The 26423-nt window shown below is 43.3% G+C and overlaps 1 protein-coding gene across 1 annotated transcript in view; it reads left to right on the forward strand.

The window, feature by feature from the left end:
- LOC143982765 (cytochrome P450 2C8-like) overlaps positions 1-26423 on the forward strand; it is a 62551-nt gene that overhangs the window by 24121 nt on the left and 12007 nt on the right. The window contains exons 3-7 of the mRNA XM_077481760.1: positions 7559-7708; positions 7982-8142; positions 16189-16365; positions 18102-18243; positions 21285-21472. Coding sequence (XP_077337886.1) covers positions 7559-7708; positions 7982-8142; positions 16189-16365; positions 18102-18243; positions 21285-21472 — 818 coding nt within the window. The remainder of the gene's footprint in view (positions 1-7558; positions 7709-7981; positions 8143-16188; positions 16366-18101; positions 18244-21284; positions 21473-26423) is intronic.

The raw sequence follows: 26423 nt of genomic DNA on the forward strand, positions 1-26423 counted from the left end.
CTGAAGTCTGCTATCACAATCTTGGATCCCGTGGTAGTTTGGACGTGTTCACAGCAAGGAAGAGAACGTTTATTATACAAAGGTTTATATTAGTACATATATACACCCGTTGGTGTGGGGTTTGACGCCGAGTTGGGGACCATATCTAGCAGGTAGTGCCTGCTGGATGATGCGATGGATGATTGTTTAGGGGGGAAATCTGTGCAGGCTGAATTACAGGTAAGCAGGGGAGCTATATTTACAGGTGGACCTGCCTGTATGTGGAGGTCATTCCTCCATGTCTGACTGTACAAATTGTTTGCTTGTTTGCTTGAATAGTTTCAGTGGTTACTGCCATTGCTATTTAATTACATTTTTTAATGGGGGTTATTTTTTCCTCCTAGGTCCTGGTTGATTTTTCTGCCCACATACCAATAAGCTCTGCATTCTAAACTTAACATGAACTTTTTGTTCTCTGGGTCCCCTTTCCGCTGCCTATGTTTTGGAGCTGTCCTTATGTGTGTGGGGGTATCCCACTTCAGCCTCTTTTTGGGTATTTTTGCCTCTTCTCCACCCATATCTTATTGAGACTACACGTTTACCTTTTTTACTAATTAAGCCATGTATGGATATGTACTAATATAAACTCTTGTATAATAAACTTTCTCTTCTAATGGCTAATCAGCCCTAGTAAACTTATCACTTATCCAGTCCCCAATCCAGTATCCCCAATACTCGCCACAGGCAAGTATTGGGGATACTGCTGTTCAGCCTTGAAATCTTATGGACTTTCACTAGTAAGTGATTGAAACGTTCACTTCCCCAACTCACTTGTTGTATAAAAGCATTAAAGACTAGTGCCGTGACGAATCATGGCTGATCATGATGTAAACAGGAAGAGCCGTTGATCGGCTTTTCCTCACTTGCGTCTGACACACACGAATAGAGGAGAGCCGATCGGTGGCTCTCCTGACAGGGAGGTCTGCGCTGATTGTTTATCAGCGCAGCTCCCCCTCGGGTACCCACACTGGACCACCAGGGAAGCCCCCAGGACCACCAGGGATGCCCCTAACATGTGGATGGCCAGGTACATCCCCCATGGCATGAAGATCAAGGTCTCAAAAAAACAGTTCTTGAAAGTTGTGAACACAATTGTTCCCACCATCCAGGCATCCACCAGGGGTGTGCCCTAGCAGCTCACCTTAAACAAAGACCCCAACAGGTCTAATGGCGCTTTAGTATACAAATCCTTAATGGCCATTCACGTTCCACTCTCTTCTTCTCTCCTGCATCAAAATCCACAGCTGGCCTGACAAGGCTTTAATATATATGGATCCTTTACGGACAATCCCATTCCACTCTCCTCCCCTTATAGCATAAACCCAGGGATGTGTTATATGGCTCAGTAATTGAGGATAAATATCTACTATGCATACTTACCAACAGTCCTGATTTTCCCGGGACAATCCTGATTTTGGGACCTTCGTCCCGATCAGAGTTTGTCCCAATAAAATTCCTGGGATTTTGCCTTTGTCCCAGGAAATTGGGAATGTTTTTGTCAAAAACAGCTGGCGTGCTACAAAAAAATGCCCGCCGCCACTGCTGGGGACACTGATGTAAGGAGGGGCTCCACTGCTGGGGAAACCTGATGTAAGGAAGGGCTCCTCTGTGGGTGCTTGATGTAAGGACGGATTCTGTTGGGGGCACCTGATGTAAGGACAGACTACGGCTGGGGGCACCTAATGCAAGGACAGACTCTGCTGGGGGCACCTGATGTAAGGAGCGACTCTGCTGGGGGCACCTGACGGCAACTGGTGGCAGGTAACACGCTCAGGGCTCCCACTGATTCTGCATTATGGTGAGTTGAATGATTTAATTTTATATTAACAATGTATTAATAGAAATAATGCACTTCAATCATCCTGACACCATAACAACCATGGTCTCGGGATGACTGAAGCGCTAACACCAGGTGTTTGGAGTATCTTTATCTGCTGATTGTAGAGAAAATAAGCCCTCGCGCAAATTGGTGATAAAAAGTGACTAAAGTGAATCAGTATCTAAACTAGTACTCATATATAAATGGAAAGAAATATATAAAAATATAAAATCAATAAATAAATGACATGTGAACCACTGAGTGATATAAAGTGCATGTGCTAATCAATAGTGCAAAAAAATGCAGCAAGACAAAATAGTGAACACAAACTATCAAATGAAAATAATAGAAAAAGGAGTCCTGCACAAATCGTGCCACTCATATAATATAATCAAAAAACTCACAATAGTAAATCGTGAAATAATCAACATATGAAAAAGAAGAAAAAAATGTCCATAAAAAAGCACACAAACGGGTGAAGATAAAATATGGAAAAAAGGGACCAATGATGCAAATTCCACTAGTCCGGGCTCTCAGAACTCTCACCTTAAGATGTTATAAACAAGCAGATCAAAGATAACCCCAGAAATCTCTCATTTAATTCACTGTATTCAGCCACTAAGGAAATGCAGATGAGGGATGTAATAATAAACTTCCACCACTAGAGGGCCAATCCCAGCATATAGGCTTTGCACTGTAGATCCTCCAATCTATTCCGTAGTGTATGGCTCAAAAAACAAGAGGGAGAGGGGAAGGAGAGAGAGAGAGAGGACTCCAATGGTGTAGTATTTGAGATAAGCAGATCGATTTATTAAAATAATATCCAAGACTCTCACATTTAAAACAAAGTAAATATCACAGTAAGGAAGATGGTTGTCTGGCATCTTCCGCCAGTCTTACTCTACTTCCGGTTCATCACAGTAAGGAAGATGGTTGTCTGGCGTCTTCCGCCAGTCTTACTCTACTTCTGGATTGTCCTACGGGGGGATCCCCATGAAGAAGTCACGTGGTATGACGTAACGCGTAGGGAGTGGCCGTAGGACGAACCGGAAGTAGAGTAAGACTGGCGGAAGACGCCAGACAACCATCTTCCTTACTGTGATATTTACTTTGTTTTAAATGTGAGAGTCTTGGATATTATTTTAATAAATCGATCTGCTTATCTCAAATACTACACCATTGGAGTCCTCTCTCTCTCTCTCCTTCCCCTCTCCCTCTTGTTTTTTGAGCCATACACTACGGAATAGATTGGAGGATCTACAGTGCAAAGCCTATATGCTGGGATTGGCCCTCTAGTGGCGGAAGTTTATTATTACATCCCTCATCTGCATTTCCTTAGTGGCTGAATACAGTGAATTAAATGAAAGATTTCTGGGGTTATCTTTGATCTGCTTGTTTATCCCATCTTAAGGTGAGAGTTCTGAGAGCCCGGACTAGTGGACTTTGCATCATTGGTCCCTTTTTTCCATATTTTATCTTCACCCGTTTGTGTGCTTTTTTATGGACATTTTTTTCTTCTTTTTCATATGTTGATTATTTCACGATTTACTATTGTGAGTTTTTTGATTATATTATATGAGTGGCACGATTTGCGCAGGACTCCTTTTTCTATTATTTATCTGCTGATTGTTAAACTTTCTGGAATACACATATTTCTATTGTGGTGTAGAATATGGATAAACTATAAACACGGGTACCCACAGACAGGTAACCCAAAGAAAAGTGAGGCTCATTGAGGACCATGGCACCAGTAATACATAAAATATGAAAATTTAATTATAAAGTACTAAACACATGAATCGTATTCAATTACCAACAATGTACTAATAGATATCACTAAAACACACTAGAAAATTTATATGGAAGGGCCACCTAAAAAAGTTGGTATAGCTGTTGTTTGTTCAAAAGTCAATGTTTGAACTCAACAGACACTGACATGGAAGGAACACAGATCACACATAACACAGTGAATATCACAAACATATAACACATACGTCCGGACACCAGTAGGATCCGGGACTGGTCCCAAATTAATGCCTTATGATGGTACCAATTGCATCTAATTGGCAGTATGGGGCCAGAACCGTATCCCCCCCGGTAGCTCGAGCCAGTTAAAGGGTTAAATAATTAGAGGATAGTCAGAAAAACCATCACCAAAGTGCCAAGGTCATGTAAACAATGTATTAACGCATTCTGAGGCTTAGTCTCTTATCCGGTTTTTGATCTTTCCTTCAATATGGAAGTAGTTTCTAGTCAATGGATTATTGTCACAGTGCTGTATGGATAGTGGAATGATCCAAATAGGTGCAATGGTCACTGTAAATTGAAATAATACTTGGTCATACTAATAATGATGTGGTCATATCGGGATATAGGTACTCATATGGCTACTGTTCAGTGTATTTTACTTCGGTTTATCCGTTCGGCTCATCCGTGGTATATACAACAGTACAAAGGTACCTCTGCTTGTTGTCAGTCAACACCATCTGATTCCAGTGTCAGCCGTGAGTACAGTCCCTGCTGCTTCCTGTATCCCCTCATGCGTTCCTCTGCCTTCACCAATAGGCTTGTGGCTTCATGGGGGATCCTTGATCGCTGCACCACAGCGTGGCGTCCAGGCAGAAATTACGTCAACGCGTTTCACAACAACAAGTGTGTAGCTTCGTCTGGACGTAATGGGCATGCACGGGCACTCCTTTTTATATTCAGCTCGCTTCCCACGGCTGCCCATTTTAGAAAATAAACTAAAGGAGTAGTCCCCATCAGTGTAATCATCAAAGACGTTCTTTGCTTTATAAAACATGTCTTTTATACAGATTTTCTTTTTAAAGTATCAACTAATAAATGGTAAGATCGTAAATGGAAATAAAGGATATTCAAGCTGCCAATTACTGTGAACATGTAGCGCCGCATATATATGTTTCTTTACTATGAAAAGTATACAATAAGTATATCACAGCCTCACATTCATTGGTCTATCCTGGAATATAAATCAGGTTTGCCTGGGAATCCACATATGGTGGACCTCCAGACCACAATTAAAGATTGAAAGCTCAAGAATCAGAAATTAAATCAAAAAATCGGTGAATAAAGAAATAGGAGGAGAAGTAACCCAGAACCAAAAACAAACAACAAACTACAACAAAGACAGGAGACCAAAGACAAAAGTTCCAGAGGACAATCAGACATGTAAACTGATTAAACATAACGGGGACAGTTGACACCTTTATCATTTTATTTGTTTGCTAAACAGAGTTTATATCCAAAATATGTTTAGACAAATCAATGTATCCTGAGTGTACTCCTGTTCATTTAGCTAAAGAGTTTTTTTATTTCTTTCTTTTCTTTTTCATTCTAGTCAAGTTTAGATGTTCCAGGCCAGTTTAAATATTATTATTACTACATTATTTTCCAGTGTTTCCATACTCTTATATGGTGTGGTGTCATGGCATCAGCCATAAAAAAATTAAATAACTTCCTACACCAAAACTGTTCACATATTATCATGGTAAACAGAGGGGAATCAGTCCAAAGAAACCTACCTACCACCAATTATCTATGCAGGTAGAAAAGGTTGTAAGTTCAGTTCCGTATTCAAGCCTCGTGGAGCAAGTGTGCCTAAACGGAATATCCACATCTTTTCCTTTTGTTGTAATATCTGATCAAAGTCATCTCTTCTTGGGGACATGTTTAGAGCATAAATGCCTTTTACCTGCATTCCCGTCAGTTTGCCTTGATGTACACGGACAAAGTGTCGGAAACTGGTTTGTCTGTATTTTTCTCAAATATTTCCCTCATATGTTCCCCCAAGCGGATTTGAAATTGTCGTTTGGTTTTCCCAATGTACATTTTATTACAGGGACAAGTTAGCATATAGATTACTCTAGTTGTAGCACAATTAATAAGACTTTCAATTTCAAATTTCTTGTTGTTCTGTAAATCACTAAAGTCTGTAGCTCGGTGTACATATGGGCAAACCTGACAATGTCCGCATGGGAACATTCCCTTGCTACGTGGAAAGTGGGATAGGCAAGAATCATCTGTATTTCTGATGTATTCTGAGGCAATCAATCGATCGCTCAGATTTCTTGCCCGTCGGGCCACCATTGTGGGTTTCGGGCCTACGATTTTTGCTAACCCCGGTGTGTTTGTGAGAATATCCCAGTGTTTCTGAAGTATAGATCGTACTACTTCCCATTCTGCTCCAAATTGAGTAATTATTCTAACTGGACCTGAGTCAACTTTTAATTCGGGGGTAACTGAGATTTTCTTTTTTAGGAGGGAGGGTCAATCTTTCCCTGCTGCTTTGCGTTTTGCTCTTCTTGTAACAAGAAGTTACATAGATTAGCCATCAAACAATCTGTTAAGCATTGTCAACATATCAGGCAATAAATCTCAGGTAAAATGCAATGAGGTAGAATGCAAAACAATGTAATCATCTATGTACCATTGAACAGACTGGCAGATGACTCAACATTCTCGGCCAAGAGCCAAACCATATATAACCAGTAAAATTTGACTCATGATATATTGAAAAAGTTTCAACGGGGCATTGCCTGCACAATGCAATCGAAGAAGAAGAAGATTAGGCGGCGGTGGTGACAGAAGACCAGGCCACCTCTAGTAAAAGAGCTGGAAGAAGAAAGTAGAGGCCCGGCAAGAAGACCCAAAGAGGGGGACAAGACCCCCCCAAAGAGGGGGACAAGACCCCCGAAGTCAGAAGAAGACCCCCGGACGGCGGCGGCGACGAAGAAGAAAGCCGGGCTCCTCCGCTAGTAAAAGAGCTAGCAGAAGATAGCGGAGCAGTCCAGCGAGAAGACCCCCGAGACGGAAGACCACCGGAGCTGTGCAATAAATTATTTTAAAAACATGTGTTGTGTTTTTTTCTTTACACTTTTTTTCACCAGGTGAATGGGTAGGGGCACATGGTACCCCAATACTCATTTACATAGGGTGGGGGGCCTGTATCTGGGGGCCCCCTTATTAAAGGGGGCTCCCGGATTCCAATAAGCCCCCCGTCTGCAGACCTCGACAACCAATGGCCAGGGTTGTCGGGAAGACGCCCTTGTCCTCATCAACATGGGGACAAGGTGCTTTGGGGTGTGGGGGCCACAGGGCCCCCCCTTCCCCAAAGCACCCCCCCCATGTTGAGGGCACAGGGCCTGGTACAGCTCAGGAGGGGGGGGGCGCTCGCTCGTCCCAACCCCCTTTCCTGACCGGCCGGGCTGCGTGCTCGGATAAGGGTCTGATATGGACTTTGGGGGGACCCCCGTGCCGTTTTTTCGGCGTAGGGCTTCCCCTTTAAGTCCATACCAGGTGACGGGGCCAGCGAGGTGTCAATCTCGCCGATGGAGGCGGCGACATTGACCTCCTTCGCTAGTCCCGTCTACCTGGAGCCGCGTTCAAAATGAACAGACTTTTCTCCGTGTGTGGGCAAGTCCGTTCATTTCAAAAGTCCGGCAGACTAGCACACAGACGGTTGGATTGTCCGCCAGACTGCCGAGTGCGGACAATTTTGCAAGTGCACTTGCAGTGCACTTGTAGTGCAAAGTGGATTTGCGTTTAGTAAATAAACCCCACTGTTTATTTTATTTATTTAGTTCTTACCTACTCCACTAGAGATAAAAAAAATTGGCTTTACATACAGGTATACAATAATTATAAAAAATTGTTTTCATAAAAAAAATTTTTTGTCAACAGGGGTGATGCTTAGTAATGGGGAGCGCTGGAGACAGCTGCGCCGCTTCTCTCTTACTACACTAAGGAACTTCGGGATGGGGAAGAGAAGTGTTGAAGAACGGATCCAGGAGGAGTCTCGCTGCCTTATAGAGGAGTTTAGAAAAAAAGCAGGTGGGTTTGAAATGCTCTACTGAATATTCTGTGAACTGTTTGGCTTCAGGCTTTAGAGCATTAATCAAAATGAAAAGGTTTTGAGCCAATCATACAATAATACTGACATGCTGGCTGTTAGGAGATGACCATTCAAGTGCCATCTTTATCATTATTGGTCACTATGGACAGCACAACACCTCCACTTTTGCGTTCATTTCTTTTCACTAGTTTTGATGAATCAGTTGAATAATTGTTTACTTGATTCACAGAAGGCATTTCTTTTTTCTCTAGGTTCACCCTTCGACCCTACATACCTGGTGACCTTGGCAGTATCAAATGTGATCTGTTCCATTATCTTTGGTCAACGTTTTGATTATGAGGACAAGAACTTTCTTGGTCTTTTTGCAATGTTGAAAAATGCATTCAGAATAAGAAACTCATTTGTTGGTCAGGTAAAACAACTATTCTGTGCTCACTTGCAAAATTTATCTTTTCCTAAAGGGGAGCTGTAATGAGGGTAGCCAGAAGAACAAGGATTTTTGAAGGAGGCCAGAAATGGCAGCTTACATATTCTCTAATGAAGGCTATTTCTTTATTAAAAATCATTAACTTATACTTCATACCTCTTCTATAGTCAGAAAAAAATTGTGTTTTCTAAAGGTCAGCAACAGCAGCCTAAATTTATTTCTGAAATAGCCAATCCTATTTACTGACTTCCCCCACCCCTCCTTCCTCTCTTCCTTTTTTCTCTCTCCCTTCTTTCTTAGGCCGCGTACACACGGGCGGAATGTTCGTCCAACTTTGTCCGCTGAACAATGTTTCAGCGGACAGTCCGCTCGTGTGTGGGCTTCAGCGGACAGTTTCAGCGGACAGTCTGGCGAACAAAGTTTTTCGGAATTTCCGTAAGACTGTCCGCTGAAACTTGGTTTGAGCGGACAGTCCGCTCATGTGTAGGCTTGTTCGTCAAACTAAGTTCCGCGCATGCTCAAAAAGGATTTACACGCCGAAGGTTGCATTGCAGTGTATAGGACTTCGAATCTCTCGTCCCGTCGTACGTGCCGTTCACGTCATCGCGCAAGTTTTCAGCGGACTGTTCGTTCGTCGTGTGTGGTCAAGTCCGCTCATGCTAATTTTGAGCGGACTGTTTGTCAAACTGTTTGACGAACAAAGTTGGGCGAACAGTCCGCCCGTGTGTACGCGGCCTTAGTGTTTTCCTAAAGCAAAACTTAACACTCCCATAAATGTTTACTATTTTTAATCCTTATGTTGCTAGTATTAGTAAATATTAGTAAATCAATAGGAATGTATATTATATTCCTGGTTTCCAGGAATAGACAAATAATGTCATACATCCCAGGAGTCTCCAGGAGGGGAGGAGGGATCCGATGCCACATCTGCCCCCTGATACCTCTGACACTGAGAACCGAGCAATCAAACACTGGCGATCGCTCAGTTCCACAACTCCTTGAGCAGAGAGCTAGGAAGTGGCTGGCTCAGCCTCTTAGCGGCTCGCTGAAAGGCTGAGCCAGGTTCTGGTGCATGCGTGTGGGCGGATCCTGCCTTCATTGTCGCGATCTTGCCCGAGCCTGGATCGGCTCTGTGACATTGGCTGTACTTCTCCTTTAGAGTGATTTCTCAGCAAAATAAAGCATGGAGACATGGATGGATGTGTAAATTTGCTTTGAATATTAAAATATATATATTTTTTATAACAATCGTTTTTTATTGAAAAATATGAAAGATATGAAAAACATATTCTCAATTTGTACAGATTTGTTGTATCAACTGAAGAGAACAATAATGCAATGAAACAAAACTGACATGCTTCAATTTCTTCAGCAGTATTAATACAAAATACACACACATTTTGATATAGAGGTTTTATAGGACCCCCTATATGGGGAAAGAGCCTGACACCCCAGATGAGCTCAAGCTGTGACCAGGCCCTGCCCTATATCAAACAAGGACCTTAAGGAAAGCCTTCCTTAAGGGAGATAAGCCACTATCATTAAAAGAAAGAGCAGTATTCGAACAGTTCAACATTACATTCTGTGGGAGTGTTATGTTGACATTCCAATGTTACTTTCAATTATACGTGTGGTGAGGCCTTAGAGTAGTTCTTCCATGTGTCCCATTTTTTATGGCAAATATGTGCCTTATGGTCTTTGTAGGCAATCAGCTTCTCAAAGTGGCATTGCGTATTTACTCTAGCAATTACTGATTCCACGGTGGATGCAATTGTGGATTTCTACTCTTTCGCTATGGCTATGCAGGCTGCAAACAGGATATGTAGGACTACAGTCCGAACGGTTGGAGGGAACATTTCTGAACCTAGGCTGAGTAGTGCCAGCACAGGAGTAAGGGAAAAGTGTGTACCTGACATCTCCAATTTAAGTTGGGAAATCTCTTTCCAGATTTTGGTTAAGGTTATGGCAGCTCCAAAGAGTGTGTAATAAGTTTCCCCTCTGCTGGCATTTCCTCATAGTTCTGAAGCGTTTGGGTAAAATGTATGCAATCTCATGGGGGTCATATACCATCTGTGGATGACCTTCTGGGTGTTGTCCCAGTGGTCAATACGTGAAAATGCTCTCTTATTGGCCGCAATGGCACATTGCCATTGTTTCAATGTAAATGTTTGATTCAAATCTGTCTCCCATTTTACCATGGGTGCAATCTTATTGAGTAGTGGGTAATAATTACAGGACTTAAAGAAGAGTGAGATGCCCCTAATGTGTACAATGCTGTTATTCATGATAAAGTCCCAAATTTTTCGGGAGACTTCTATTTTGCTAAGGGATTGGTGTTATGATAATGTGTGTTCTGGTGTGTTCTATACACTGCTATAACGCCTTCCTGCGCACCTCTAGTTTCAATAAGAACGTTTATACCTCTAGTAGACAAGTATTTTACAGATAAATCAGGTATCACATATTTATAAGCCTTTAATGGCAATCTATGGTGCGAGAATACTCATCAGGATGGCTAGATCTATGGTAATTAATGCTGACCAGGCTCCTATTCCTTGAATGGTAGGGTAGTCCGGGGTAATCGGATTATGATGCATATAGTATCTCACAAAAGTGAGTACACCCCTAACATTTTTGTAAATATTTTACTATATCTTTTCATGTGACAACACTGAAGAAAAGACACTAATGTCTAAACCGCTGGCAACAAAAATGAGTACACGCCTAGAGTTAGATCGAATAGACCCCACTAAGGGTTCAATGGCCAAGGAGAACATGAGTGGGGAGAGGGGGCACCCCTGCCAGGTACCATTTGTTAAGCTGAACTGTTTGGAGAGCATCCCTGAAGTTTATACCCTAGTTGAGGGTTTTGTATGAAGGGACATTATTGCAGGTTTAATTAAGCCTGAGAGGCCAAATTTTGTTAAGGTCTGTGCTAAATAGCCCCAATGGATCCTGTCAAAAGCTTTTTCAGCCTCTAAAGCTAAAAATACACAGGGTTCACATTTTAGTTTCACATAACGAAGGTCAACCATTCTCCACATGCCATCAGGGGCTTGGCGGTCTTTTATGAATCCGACTTGGTCCATATCTAACAATAAGGAGGCGAAATCAAGTAGCCGACTGTCTAGAATGTTTGCATATATTTTCAAGTCAGAATTTAATAGAAAAATGGTAGAAAATTTTGGGGAATGAATGGGTCTTTCCCTGGTTTTGGGAGCATTACGATAACAGCTTGCAGCATCTGGGGGGGGGGGGGGGGGTAGCTAGATGTTGCTGTTTTATTAAAGACATCTTTAAGCCCTTGTACACACGGTCGGACATTCCGACAACAACATACGTCGGATTTTTTCAGACGGATTTTGTCCGAAACTGGTGTTGTATACACACGGTCGGACAAAGTTGTCGGAAAATCCGATCGTTCGAAACGTGATGACGTTATTTAGTTACAACGGGACTACGTTCAGGCTAGTAGCTAATAGCTTTGGTCTAGGAATTTGATCTGAGCATGCGTGGCACTTTGTCCAATTGGAATTCTCTACAAACGATCGGACAAAGTCCGATCAGATCATGTTGTCGGAAATTTTTTATATCCAGCTCTTAAACTTTGTTGGTCGGACATTCCGACGGAAAAAGTCAGATGAAGCCCACAGACGGTCGGATTATCCGACAACATGGTCCGATCGGACATTTTCCGTCGGAATGTCCAACCGTGTGTACAAGGGCTAAGATAGGGTACTAAGATCTCCGAGAAGCATTTATAGTACTGAGCGGAAAAAAAATCCATCCCGGGAGAATTATGCATAGGTAGGGATTTAATTGTCTCTGCATAGGTAGGGATTTAATTGTCTCTGTAATTTCATTTATCTCTAATGGCCTGTTTTGTTTATGAAGGGTCTCCCAGTTGACTGAGGGAAGATTGAGGCAAGAGAGAAAGTTTGTTATTTCCAAGTCTGTCGGTTAGTGGGTCTCAGGGTCATTACTAAGATTGTACAGGGAAGCGTAAAACTCGCCAAATGCAAAGGCTTTGTCTTGTGGGTTATGATAAACAGTATTCTGCTTATAGTGTTTAAGGGAGGCAAGTTTATGTTGCCATTGATGCTGTTTCAATTGGTTGGCGAGGACTTTACCTGCCTTGTTACCCTGAGAATAATGGGAACATTTCAGATGTTTACGGAACCTGTCATAATCTGAAATTAGGATTTGCTGAGTTCCTCGCTACAAGTGTTAAGCCATGTGAGGGGCACCAATAAACCAAGGTGAACCAATTTGTGTTGGGACTCCAAGTCTTGCTATTTCTTTAAGTAATTTGGCTATGGTTTATGCTCTCTTTTCCTTCTCTCTAGCCACTAGTTGTATCAATATGCCTTTAGCATATGCCTTGTGAGCACACCACAGCATTGAGGGCTGTCCTGTGTACTGTTGAAGAAAAAGAAAATTCTTTATTTTTCCATCTATCTTCCTTTTGTTCTGGGGATTAGAGAGAAGAAAAGTATTGTTTCGCCAAAGGGAGACAGATCGTCTTGATCGTGAAGCTACCACCACTAGGGTTACAGGGGTGTGGTCAGACCATGCAATGTTTTTAATAGTCGCCTAATTAAGTTGTAGGAAATATTTATCAGTAAGGAAAAAAAATCTATTCTAGAATAGCTATTGTGCACAGATGAAAAAAAATATAAAATCTTTTTATGTGGTATGGAGGCAACGCCACAGATCGTAGAGATCCCCCTTAATACAGAGAGGTCCCAGATCCTGCTGTTTCCTCATAGCACCAGAACTCTTGCACAGCACTCTTGCTGTGTCAATAACCATATTGAAATCACTGCACAGCATAATGTTGCTTTTGTCTAGCCAATTTAAGCACCTTGTGGAGGAATTGTGTAGGCTTTTTGTTGGGTATATTCACTAATGTAAGAACAACATTTTTGAACTTAGCGACAATGATAATAAACCAACCTTGTTAGTCAGTGCAAAGATAAATCAGTTTAAAGGCAATTGAATCCTTAACTGCTATCAATACACATTTCCTTTTAGAGGAGCCGTTAGCCAACAAAATAAACTGAAAGCTAGCATGGATAACCACCAAGTAAGTGGTTAGAATACAAGAAAGCCCTGTAATAAGGCATCAGGGGAATACTTGTGGTCTGCCGTATTTTGGGAAATATCTCAAATAGATCCAGAAGTTAAATCCAGTCTTAAGGCTCTTTGAATAGTAAAGGTTGAGTGTCACCAATAAAGAACTGTGGGTAAATGGAACAGGTGTCAGTCCTGTGACTGTTGATGGTGTGAAGAGCTCCTTGAGTTGCGGTGCGGGTCAGATCTTTTCTCACCATTCTCATGTAGGAGACCCCATCTGCGAAGCAGTTCCAACCCTTTTTCCAGGGAGGACACTGTAAAGCATTCACCATTCCAATCAATTAAAATTTTAGCCAGAAAACCCCATCTATAGGTGATCTTATGGTTAAGCACAATCTTAGTAGTAGGGATGAGGTTATTGTGTGCTGACATGGTGGCCTGGGATAAGTCAGTATAGAGGGATACTCCTGAGTAAGGCTCTGGTAGAGCCAGGCATTGCTGAGAGAAGCGCATAAGCTGGTCTTTGACCTGCAAAAAAATTAATCCTTGCCATCGCATCCCTTGGTATTCTTTCTGGTAGGTGGGCCGGCTTAGGTAGTCGGTGTGCTCTGTCAATAAGAACATCACTAAGAGAAAAAGAGGGTATGAGCTCTAACATAATCTTTTGCAGGTACAGAGCGTAGGTCAGGAGGTTTAATGGATTCTGGGATCCCTCTAAATGTAATAATATTTCAACTAGACCTGTCCTCCAGGTCCGCAGCTTTAAGCTTTAGGGATTAAAGCTCCTCCTCCAGCTCTAAGTGGGAATCAACAGGTTTATTGTGTGCCAAAGTCCCCCATCTTGTTCTCCATACAGTCCATCCTGTCACCAATGGCCTCTAACTTTTTATTGGTTGAGCGCATAAATGACGCCATGTCACGTTTTAAGGCACCTCTGTCAATTACAGGTTGCCCAGTTGTGGGAAAAGCAGTAAGGTGTGCCTCATGTGCAGCTGACTCCCCAATTTCCTCCCCTTCATGTACAGAGACCTTTCTATGTTCCCCTTACTCCTGCAGATGCCTCTTTTGTTTTAGAGGGCTGCTGATGGGTGTTGTAATGCCATCCATACCTGCCTTTAAGGCTGTGGTGTGAGAGCTGTCACTCTTCCCTCTTCTCTGAACCGCCGCTGCCTCCAATTGCTCTGCATATGCTTGTCCATCACCATCTTGTCCTCCTCTGCCTGCGGCCAGGATGAAGAAATACGTATTTTTGTGGCTTCTCTCGGTCTTTACGTTTGCCTGACATGGTGGCTCGGTTCCCAGCTTGAGTGCCTCCCACCAGAGCCGAAATAAATTTGCTGTTGAGAAGTTGCTTTGAGCCGCTGGATATGACCCAGAATGCGGAGCTTGACTCTCACACAACCATCCGCTCCAGTTCTGCTTTTAGAAGGTCAGTAATAGCAGCCTAACTTTTCATATTTCCCTTGCCATTCCCATTTGACATGTTTCGTTTTCCTATATTGATTTCTCGCACAACCTGTGACTGTGCCAATGATCCAATGCTACCAGACTAAGTACTAAGACTACCAGGGCCTAAACACCATCAGACCCCTTCTCTATGTGTGTGTGTGTGGTGTATTTAATGTCATTCTTGTCTAGTTATCTGACCTCCACGAACAATTACAATACCTATGGGAAAATAAGCATATTTGAGAAGTAGGAAGTGCCATTAATTGGGGACATTGTCTCCAAGGACTAACTCCATATGGACCCAAGGAAGGTGACAGCCATTGCAAATTGGACATGTCCTGCCAGCCTAAAGGAAACTCAATCATTCCTTGAGCTCACAAACTGTTATTGGTAATCTCTGCCCTGACCCATAATGGTGCTGATCTCAAGAAGCCTTTGGAACTCCCAACCAATCCAGATTCACATTGGTCAGATGCTACTAAACCCTTTCTACATTCTCAGTCTCTGTTGCACTCTCAGTCTGCACTGCATTCACACTCTGAACCTCCATAGCTTTAGCCTCCACTATACTCAGTCTCAGCCTGTACTGCACCTGCACTCTCTGTCACATCTGTAGTCTGAACCTTCACAACCTCAGTCTCTATTGTACCCACAGTCTCATCCTACACTGCAACTGTAGTCTCCGTTGCATCCAGTCTGAAATTGCTTTTAAACCTCTACTTTTCTTCTTCTGCACCCGCAACTTCTGCTGAACCCAGTCGGTACCTTTGCTTCACCTGTACCCTTGTTTGCCCAGGAGCCTCCAGCCTCTGCTACACCATCAGCCTGAATCTATGCTCCCAGCTACTCTGTGCTGATGCTTCTCTCCCGCTCCAGTTCCTCATAACCTGACACACACCCTCTTCAGTGACTGCAAGTATCTATTGATTGATCTGGGTGTAGTCTTGAGCCACACTAAATTTCACATGAGTGGGCCCATGGTGGAATAGCAGCTACCTCTTCTATTCCAGTTGCAGCAGGAGCAGCCACTCAGATACGATGGGTCTGTGTCTCTATCTGTGATGGTTTGTCTCTCTCGTGCATCTAGCCTTGTCATCTGGCACCTACCCACCTCTGCAACTGCCAGTATCCATTGATTGACCTGGGGGGTAGCCTGCCAATATTCCTGTAAGGAAGTCCCTGACAAAATACCAGCTGCCTCTTAAATTCAACTTGCAGAGGAAGCATCTTCTCAATGGAGTAGTGCCCATGTCTCAACTTATGACACATAAGCACTGATATTCATATGACTGTGTGATCTCTGTGCCAACATCTTAGTCTAGGAAGTGGATCATGACCCTGTTTAAAATGCCAAAGACAATGTCATCTTTCTAGAAAGGTAAGCAGATCACATCATTGTCAGGAGGGGTAGTAGATATTAGTATTAGAAGTTACTGTTTCTTAAATGTAATTATTGCAGTTGTTGAGTTTATCTGATATGCTTTTTATTCCCCTTTCCAAAAATAGCTGCTGAATTGTTTTCCAAAAATTATGCACCAGTTGCCGGGGCCACATCATAAAGTGATTCAAAATTTCTTCACTCTGAATGAATTTGTGATGGATAAAGTTAAAGAGCATCAGAAGACACTGGACCAAAACTGTCCCAGGGATTACATAGATTGCTTCCTTATAAAAATGGAGCAGGCAAGTAAGAGTTCAGTCACAATACTTTGAGTTTGTAAAGGACCTGTCGATTTCTAGAGTACATGTAGGGAATAAAGCATATATCGGGGTAAAAAAGATATATATATCTGACAAAAGTGAGTACACCCCTCACATTTTTGTAAATATTTTGTTAGATCTTTTCATCTGACAACACTGAAGAAATTACACTTTGCTACAATGTAAAGTAGTGAGTGTACAGCTTGTATAACAGTGGAAATTTGCTGTCCCTCAAAATAACTCAACACACAGCCATTAATGTCTAAACCGCTGGCAACAAAAGTGAGTCCACCCCTAAGTGAAAATGTCCAAATTGGGCCCAAAATGTCAATATTTTGTGTCGCCACCATTATTTTCCAGTATTGCCTTAACCCTCTTGGGCATGGAGTTCACCAGAGCTTCACATGTTGCCACTGGAATCCTCTTCCACTCCTCCATGATGACATCATGGAGCTGGTGGATGTTAGAGGCCTTGCGCTCCTCCACCTTCTGTTTATGATGCCCCCACAGATGTTAAACAGGGTTTAGGTCTGGAGACATCCTTTGTCAGTCCATCACCTTTACCCTCAGCTTCTTGAGCAAGGCAGAGGTCATCTTAATATCCAAATCTTTGATGATCCCTAAGAGCACCATCAAATCTATCATAACCAAATGGAAAGAACATGGCACAAAGGAAAACTTGCCAAGAGACTGCCGCACACTAAAACTCATGGACCGGGCAAGGAGGGCATTAATCAGAGAGGCAGCACGGAGACCTAAGGTAACCCTGGAGGAGCTTCAGCGTTCCACAGCAGAGACTGGAGTATATGTACATAGGATGACAATAAGCCGTACGCTCCATATAGTTGGGCTTTATGGCAGAGTGGCCAGAAGAAAGCCATTACTTTCAGCAAAAAAACAAAATGTCACATTTTGAGTTTGCGAAAAGAGGCATGTGGGAGACTCCCAAAATGTATGGAGGAAGGTGCTCTGGTCTGATCAGACTAAAATGTAACTTTTTGGCTATCAAAGGAAAACGCTATGTCTGGCGCAAACCCAACACATCACATCACCCAAAGAACACAATCTCCACAGTGGAACATGATGGTGGCAGCATCATGCTGTGGGGATGTTTTCAGCAGTCTGGAATGGGAAACTGGTCAGAGTTGAGGGAAAGATGGATGGGGCTAAATACAGGCATATTCTTGAGCAAAACCTGTACCACTCTGTGTGTGATTTGAGGCTAGGATGGAGGTTCACCTTCCAGCAGGACAAGGACCCCAAACACTGCTAAATCAACACTTGAGTGGTTTAAGGGGAAACATATAAATGTGTTGGAATGGCCTAGTCAAAGCCCAGACCTCAATCCAATAGAAAATCTGTAGTCAGACTTAAAGATTGCTGTTCACAAGCGCAAACCATCAGACGTGAAGGAGCTGGAGCAGTTTTGCAAGGAGAAATGGGCAAAAATCCCAGTGGTAAGATGTGGTAAGCTCATAGAGACTTATCCAAAGCGACTTGGAGCTCTGATAGCTGCAAATGGTGGCTCTACAAAGTATTGACTTTAGGGGGAGGTGAATAGTTATGCACATTGACTTTTTCTGTTATTTTGTCCTATTTGTTGTTCGCTTCACAAATCACACCAACCTAAGGCAGAAATTTTGTTTTTTTTGCCATTGCACAGAAAGTTAAGAGTATAACTATATCTAGTTTTTAAATCATTTATTTTGTGCTCTTAGGAGAAGGATAACCCTAACACTGAGTTTGTCTTTCAAAACCTATCTGTCACCGTGATAAATATTTTCTTAGCTGGGACAGAAACAACAAGTACGACAATAAGACTCGGCTTACGGATTTTGCTAAAGTACCCAGACATTTTAGGTAAGTGTGAGCAAATACTTTTTTTCTCTTGAAAAATCCTGTTTCTGCTTTAATGGAAATGGTACTTTTTTGGTACATTTGACAAAATAGGCTACAGCATAATGGGTTTATGTTTGTTCAGTCACACGTATAAACCCAAAATCAAATAACCAGGTTTCAGTCACTTAACTAGGATTCAACACTTACAGTGCTTCTGGAAAATATTCACAGCGCTTCACTTTTTCCGCATTTTGTTATGTTACAGCCTTATTCCAAAATGGATTAAATTCATTATTTTCTTAAAAATTCTACAGAAAATACCCCATAATAACAACATGAAAGCAGTTTGTTTGAAATCTTTGCAAATGTATTAAAAAAAATCACATGTACATCATTATTTACAGCCTTTGCAATGACACTTAAAATATAGCTCAGGTGCATCATGTTTCCACTAATCATCCTTGAGATGTTTCCACCTGTGGTAAATTTAGTTGACTGGACATGATTTGGAAAGGCACACACCTGTCTATATAAGGTCTCACAGTTAACAGTGCATGCCAGAGCATAAACCAAGCCATTAAGTCCAAGGAATTGTCTGTAGACCTCCGAGACTGGATTGTATCGAGGCACAGATCTGGGGAAGGGTACAGAAAAATGCAGCATTGAAGGTCCCAATGAGCAGGGTGGCCTCCAACAGTCATAAACGGAAGAAGTTTGGAACCACCAGGACTCTTCCTAGAGCGGGCCACCCAGCCAAGTAAACAGGGGAGAAGGGCCTTAGTCAGGAAGGTGACCAAGAGCCCGATGGTCACACTGACAGAGCTCCAGCATTACCCTGTGGAGAGAGGAGAACTTTACAGAAGAGCAACCATCTCTGCAGCACTGCACCCATCAGGCCTTTATGGTAGAGTGGTCAGATGGAAGCCACTCCCCAATAAAAGGCACATGACAGCCCGCCTGGAGTTTGTCAAAAAGGCACCTGAAGGACTCTCAGACCATGAGAAATAGAATTCTCTGGTCTGATGAAACAAATATTGAACTAGACAACAGTGGGATGATTGGGATTATAGCGGTGCCTATATCAAAGAAAAATACAAAGTTTATATAAAAATATATTTTTTTTTACACAAACACAAAAAATAAAGGGTTCAATAAGACATAGTATAAAAATTAATGGCAAAGCATAATATAATTAGTACTGTTGATCACTGGAATTCATGTACAGGACCTGATAAGTGCTTGATTTCTTATCGTAACATGTTTCGCCAACATAGGCCTCTTCAAGGGATTGCCACGGACCACCAGTTTTTATATAGCTATATAGCTCAAAGAGAGATCAAGAGAAGTCACCAGGTGGGTCCACAAAAAGTTGGAGGGGAGGCTCTGTGCGATCACAGGGGATAAATAGGGACCAGGAAAGCTCAGCCATAGACAGGGTTTAATGCAGGGGCGTCAGCATGCAGCTGCGATCTCCTAGTGTCAGAAACCATGAATCAGACTGAGACAGAAGTGCAGTTAAATCACACTTGTTTAATAATAATAAAAAAAGTAAACGTAGTCAAAACATAGCCAGAGTTCAGGAAAGGATAGTCAGACAAGCCAAAACGTCAGGGAGCCAGAGAAAGGAGTTGTAGAACAGCAAGCAGGATCTGGAGCCAAAAGGAATGCCAACCAAGCAAGTCTTTCACAGGAACACTGGAGAGCATCTCTAGAGATGTGACCAAGGTGAAGGCAGAGATCATCTGGACTGGACGGCTTAAGTAGGTAGGACTGACGAGCAGAATACCATCAACAGGTGAGTCACTGGGGAGAGATAGGCGCTGGCAATTAGCCGACAGCTGAGCGGCCAGATCAGAGAAGGAAGGGCTGAGCCCAAGTCCTAACAGTACTCCCTCCTTAATGACCCCTCCCCCTCGGAGGACCACCAGACTGGAGGGGAAAACGTCTATGGAAATCACGGAGGAGGACAGGGGCATGTATGTCAGAGGATGAGACCCAAGAGAGTTCCTCCAGACTGTACCCTTTCCAATGCACCAGGTACTGTATGCGCCCATGGAACCTACGAGAGTCAACAATGGACTGCCCTGCCCTGAAGGAGGTCATCATTAAACCCAGAATTCTCATGCAAAAGCAGAAAGTAGGATGATTCCTGGACTACAGAGTCTGACTGAATGGAGAATAAAGAGTTTCTCCTATAGGAGAACCCTGGACTGAGCAGAAGAATAAGAATAAGCCTGATGAGCCTGATGTTCGAGTCGAACGCAAGTTCGGAAAGTCCGTCGGAAGTCCGCTGAAAGTCTGTCGGGAAGACCGCCGGAACTAGTCTGCCGGAAAGTCCAGTTGTATGTAAGCGGCATAAGAATTGATGCTAGTCACACCAAATATTGATTTTATTTAGATTTTTCTTCTGTTCACTAACTTTGCATTTGATAAATTTATAAAAAATAAGCAGTTAAAATATGTTTTTGAAAGCATTCTAACTTTACAGAATTTCTTCACTCCTGCCTAAAACTTTTGCACAGTACTGTATATTGTTAATGCGCCAGGAAACTCTGTAAGTCCCCGTACACACGGTCGGATATTCTGACCACAAAATCTGTCTGATTTTTTCCGATGGATTTTGTCCGAAACTGGTGTTGCATACACACGGCCGGACAAAGTTGTCAGAAAATCCGATCGTTCGTAACGTGGTGATGTTCGTTCGTTACGACGGGACTACGTTCAGGCTAGTAACCAATAGCTTTGGTCTCGTAATTTGATCTGAGCATGCGTGGCACTTTGTCCAATCGGAATTCTCTACAAACGATCGGGCGAAGTCCGATCAGATCATGTTGTCGGAAAATTTTATATCCAGCTCTCAAACTTTGTTGGTCGGACATTCCGACGGAAAAAGTCAGATGAAGCCCACACACAGTCAGATTGTCCAACAACATGGTCCGATCGAACATTTTCCGTCGGAATGTCTAACACTGTATAAAACCAGCCTATTGCTGCATGTTTTGGGTGAGGAACACATTTTTAAAAAAAAAGCTTGCAATAAACAATGAATCCTTTTTACTCAGCTAAAGTGCAAGAAGAAATTGACCGTGTGATTGGCCACAACCGCTGCCCCTACGTGGAGGATCGAAGCAAGATGCCATATACAGATGCCGTGATCCATGAAACACAAAGGATTACAGATGTCTTGCCCATGAGTGTACCACATGCAACTGCTAAGACTATCGTGTTCCGAGGTTACACCATCCCCAAGGTTAAAAAAAGTTATATTTGTGTATTTCAAGCTGCACTGTGTGTAACCATGTGGGGTCTGAATTTTATGATAGTCAAAGATCTGGGATCTGTACTGTGGAATCATGCAAACATAATAAAAATGATTATATATTGCATTTATATGTAATATGATTATGCAAGTACATTTGTCAAGTCTTCTGTAGGTGGCAGCATACCAGGTGGTGGTCAGTGGTGTTACAGCAGACCCTTCTAGGTAGATGTGATGTCCGATACAGGAAGTATACCAGGGAGCACACCAGGAAGAACCTGCAGATGAACCAGCAGTATGTAAAAACCATGACGGGGTTGCTGGGGTATGATGACGTAATATGTGAGGTGTGTGGGCATGGCAACATTTTTCACAATGGGGAGCCCCTTTCTCAAGACTCTTGGCTTGAGAAAGGGGCTCCCCACCACAAAACATCTTGCTACACCCACCCACCCACATTACATATGGCATCACCACACCCTCAGTGGCTGCCACCTTAGTTTTTACAAACTGCTGGTTCATCTGCTGGTTCTTCCTGGTGTGCTGCCTGGTATGCTTCATGGATCATGGTATCTGACATCGCATCCACATAAAGGGGTCTGCTGTAAGATCATTGACCACCTTGTATACTGCAATATACATCATCTCATGATAGATGAAAAATATTACATGATGCAAATGCACATTTCCTATATCTAAAAGCATAATTTCCATATCCTTTAGTATTGGTCTCTAAAATTTCAAAACAAAGGGCCGATTTACTGTTCTTCAGACTTTAGGGGGGCTGTAGTGGCCAGTAGAAAATGCCCAGCATCAGTAGGAATTTAAAAAATTACATAGTTCCTGTAGTCAGTAGAAGGAGGAATAGTGCCCCATCATTAGTATTAGTGGGAGAAATAGTACCATATTTTTGGTGCCAGTGGAAGGAATAATACCCCCTCATTAGCATCAGTGAAAGAAATCGTGCCCCATCATTGGTATCAGTGGAAGGAATAGTGCCCCATCGTTGGTGTGAGTGGAAGGAATAATGCCCCATCATTGGTATCAGGGGGAGGAATAGTGCCCGATTGGTATCAGTGGGAGGATTAGTGCCCCATCATTGGTATCTGTGGGAGAAATAGCTCCCCATCATTAGTATCAGTAGGAGGAATGGTATCCCATCATTAGTATTAGTGGGAGGAATAGTGCCCCATCATTAGTATTAGTGGGAGGAATAGTGCCTAATTTTTTATATATCGGTGGGTGGAATTATGCCTCATTGCTCATGTCAGCGGAAGGAATAGTGCCCCATCACTGGAATCAGCGGAAAGAAAAATTCTCCATTCTTGTTGTCAGTAAGAGGACTGGTTACCCACTCTTGGTGCCAGTGGAAGGAATGGAGTCCCCTTGTTGGTGTCAGTGGGAGGAATAGTGTCCTTAAGGCCGGATAAAGGCAAGCAAAGGGCAGAGCACTTGAAGCACAAGTTCTAGTTGACACTTTTCCAATCTGTAGCAAATTTGTGTGGCAAGTCTCTTGCAAGAGTTATGTCATTTTTTTTAGATATAAAGGGCACACTGAATGGAGTTTGAATTCACTTTATGGTTTTCACTGAATACTTATGACGTTAAATGAGTTGATCATTTATCATATACGTTTTTTTTTCACATTTTACTTTAAAAACAAAAGCACAGTATGTATGTTGTTGTAGGTAGGGGAAAGGAACCTGCTGGTTAGGGACAGTGATTAGTGCATGGAAAAGTTCCTGCCGATTAGGGACAGCGTAATGGACACAGTATGGTGCTGTAGAACCTATACAGAATACCACAACCCCTCTTGTCATCCTCTGTTAATCTTACAGTACTGAGAACTGTACTGAACTGTTTCAACTCCAAACAATTATTAAAAAGTTTACTTTAGGAGACATAAGTGTGTGCGTAATCCCTCACAAGTGGATACCTTGTTCAGACCCCCACCTACAGAGGGGAACTTTCTCTTCGCCTCAGAGGAATGGCAGGGGGAACCTGTGATCTTAGGTGTATTTGCAGCACTCAATGGTCCCCAGCACCCAGGAACAGCAGTTGTGAGGGACCTGGAAGGAGTCTTAAGCCCCATACAAATAGGCCCCCCTCCCTTGGACCCCTAATCAATCCTACAAGGCTTTTTACTGTGCTTACCTGATGAAGTAAGGCATACTTTACTTGCCTAAAGCCCCATACACACTATCAGTTTTTCTGCTGAGTTTTTCCATCAGATTTACCAAAACCATATAATATGAGGTGTAATGTTCGGGGGACCAGGTAGATCGCAGGACACAGGCTTTGCACACAACAAAGGGTTTATTAAACTTAAATCGCTTTAGGGCAGCCAAAAACAAAAGGAAAAAGGTTTGTAGTCTCACCGACTTGCAAAGTCCAGAACAGCAGTCTTTATCAGAAACAGAGCTTGATCTTGATGGCAGGTAGCTTCCCCTGCCAGGAGCCTTCCAAACAGGACACTGCTGTCCACTTCAGCTGCTGCAACCCAAACAAACACCATCCACCATGTGTTCTCCACTCCTCCACACCCACCTACCACTTCCTGTCTTGTTTTTTAAAGGCACTCCCTTAACAGGTGGGTTAATCAATTTTATTCATTTAAAAAGACCACAACCCAAACAGAGGGGAAATATAGCGTCCTTCCAGGACCCAGCCACGGCGTCCTGTACATATCCCCCCCCCTGTGCCCCAACGCCAAGGAGGTGGAGGCAACAGTGGAGCTCAAACAATGGACTCGGGAGAGGGCATCTGCATTTTGATGCAGTCTCCCGGGCCTATGCTCCACTACAAATTTAAATTCCTGGAGTGCCAGGAACCACCGGGTAACCCTGGCATTAGTCCCTTTTCCCTGTCTCAGCCATGTTAAAGGGGCATGGTCAGAAATCAACCTAAACTTCCTTCCCAAAAGGTAATATCTGAGGGATTCCAGAGCCCACTTAATGGCCAGACACTCTCGTTCAATTATGGCATAGTTTTTCTCCGCTGGTGTTAACTTCCTGCTGAGGAAGACTATCGGGTGTTCCTCGCCATGAATAACCTGTGACAACACCGCTCCCAATCCTACATCGGAAGCATCAGTCTGGACAATAAATTCTTTTGAAAAATTGGGTGCTACAAGGACAGGGTGTTGGCACAGCGCCGACTTGAGCTCCAAAAAAGCCTTCTCAGCGTCTGCATTCCACTCCACCATGACCGATTTCCGACCCTTAGTCAGATCGGTCAACGGAGCCGCCAACGTGGCAAAGTTGGGTACAAACCTCCTGTAGTATCCCACCATGCCCAGGAATGCACGTACCTGCTTTTTTGTGAGGGGGCGGGGCCAATTCTGTATAGCCTCTATCTTGTTGACCTGAGGTTTCACTACCCCTCTACCCACGATATAACCCAGGTATTTCACCTCCTCCATTCCCAAAGCACATTTTTCAGGGTTTATTGTAAACCCCTCCTTCCAAAGAGAGTCCAGCACTGCCTGCACTTTGGGCAAATGTGATTCCCAGTTTTTGCTAAAAATTACTATATCGTCCAAGTACACTGAGGCATACTTCCGGTGACAGAGGCGGCTCTAGGCTTTGTGAGGCCTTAGGCAAATCGTAGACATGAGGCCCCACTCATGCCCATAATGGGAAAAATAATTCAAACATTTTCCTGGCCCCCACCCCTAGCATTTTCGCTTTCCATCCCAACATCCCCAAAAAACAAATGCACATAGACTTATCTAAAAAAAACTTTAATAATGTAAACATAACGATCTAGTTCACACTCACTGATTACTCCAGGTTCACTGATTGGTTGCTAGAGGTCACTGCATATCCTTTCTTCTTACTGATTGGTTGCTAGAAGGTATTGCACGTTATTACAGCTCACTGATGGATTGCTAGAGGTTACTACACCTTTACTACCGCTCACTGATGGGTTGCTAGAGGTTACTGCACATCATTACAGCCTACTCATTGGTTGGTAGAGGTTACTGCATGTCATTACCGCTTAATCATTGGTTGCTAGATGTTACTGCACATTATTGGCACCTACTGGTGGATTGCTAGAGGTTACTGCACATTATTACTGCTCACTGATTGGTTGCTATGGGTTACTGCTTATTATTATCACTCACTGTTTGCTCACTGGGTGGCAGGGCCGTATTATGGTGTGTGATGCAACTGTTGGAGTACATTTGGTTGGATGACAGGATGTAGTTTGGGGTGATGATGGCAGTATTGGGGAGAGGCTGAGATCATATCTCCCCTATCATGATAGGGGGTAGAATGATAGGATGCCAGAGGTGGGGTACAGGAGGAATGAAGATGATAATGACAGGAGGTAGGGTGGTAGTATGCCAGAGGTGGGGTACAGAGATGATGAGGATGTTGATGACATGAGGCGGTGGTAGGATGTCAACAGTGGGGTACAGGGGGGATGATGATGAGGTGGGGTGGTAGGCAGCTGACAGTGGGGTACAGGGGATGAAGATGATGATGATAACAGGGGTAGGGTGATGGATGCTAGGGGTGGGTTACATGGGGATGATGATGACAGGAGGCAGGGTGGTAGGATGTCAGGGCTGGGGTATGGGGGGATGATGATGGCAGGGGGTGGGGTGGAAGGAAGCTGACAGTGGGGTACCAGGAGGGATTAAGATGAGAATGATGACATGTGATGGGTTGGTGGGATGCCAGAGGTGGGATACAGAGGGAGGATGGGGATGTTGATGAGTGGGATGTCGGCAGTGGGGTACGGAGGGGTGATGATGATGTGGGGTGGTAGGCAGCTGACAGTGGGGTACAGGGGGGTGATGATGATGATGTGGGGTGGTAGGCAGTTGACAGTGGGGTACAGGGGGGAGAAGAAGATGAGGTGGGGTGGTAGGCAGCTGACAGTGTGGTACGGGGGGATGATGATGTGGGGTGGTAGGCAGCTAACAGTGGGGTAC

Source organism: Lithobates pipiens, unplaced genomic scaffold, assembly GCF_037356315.1.
Source record: "Lithobates pipiens isolate NorthernLeopardFrog02 unplaced genomic scaffold, aLitPip1_a1.2 Scaffold_1, whole genome shotgun sequence".
Lineage (NCBI taxonomy): Eukaryota > Metazoa > Chordata > Amphibia > Anura > Ranidae > Lithobates > Lithobates pipiens.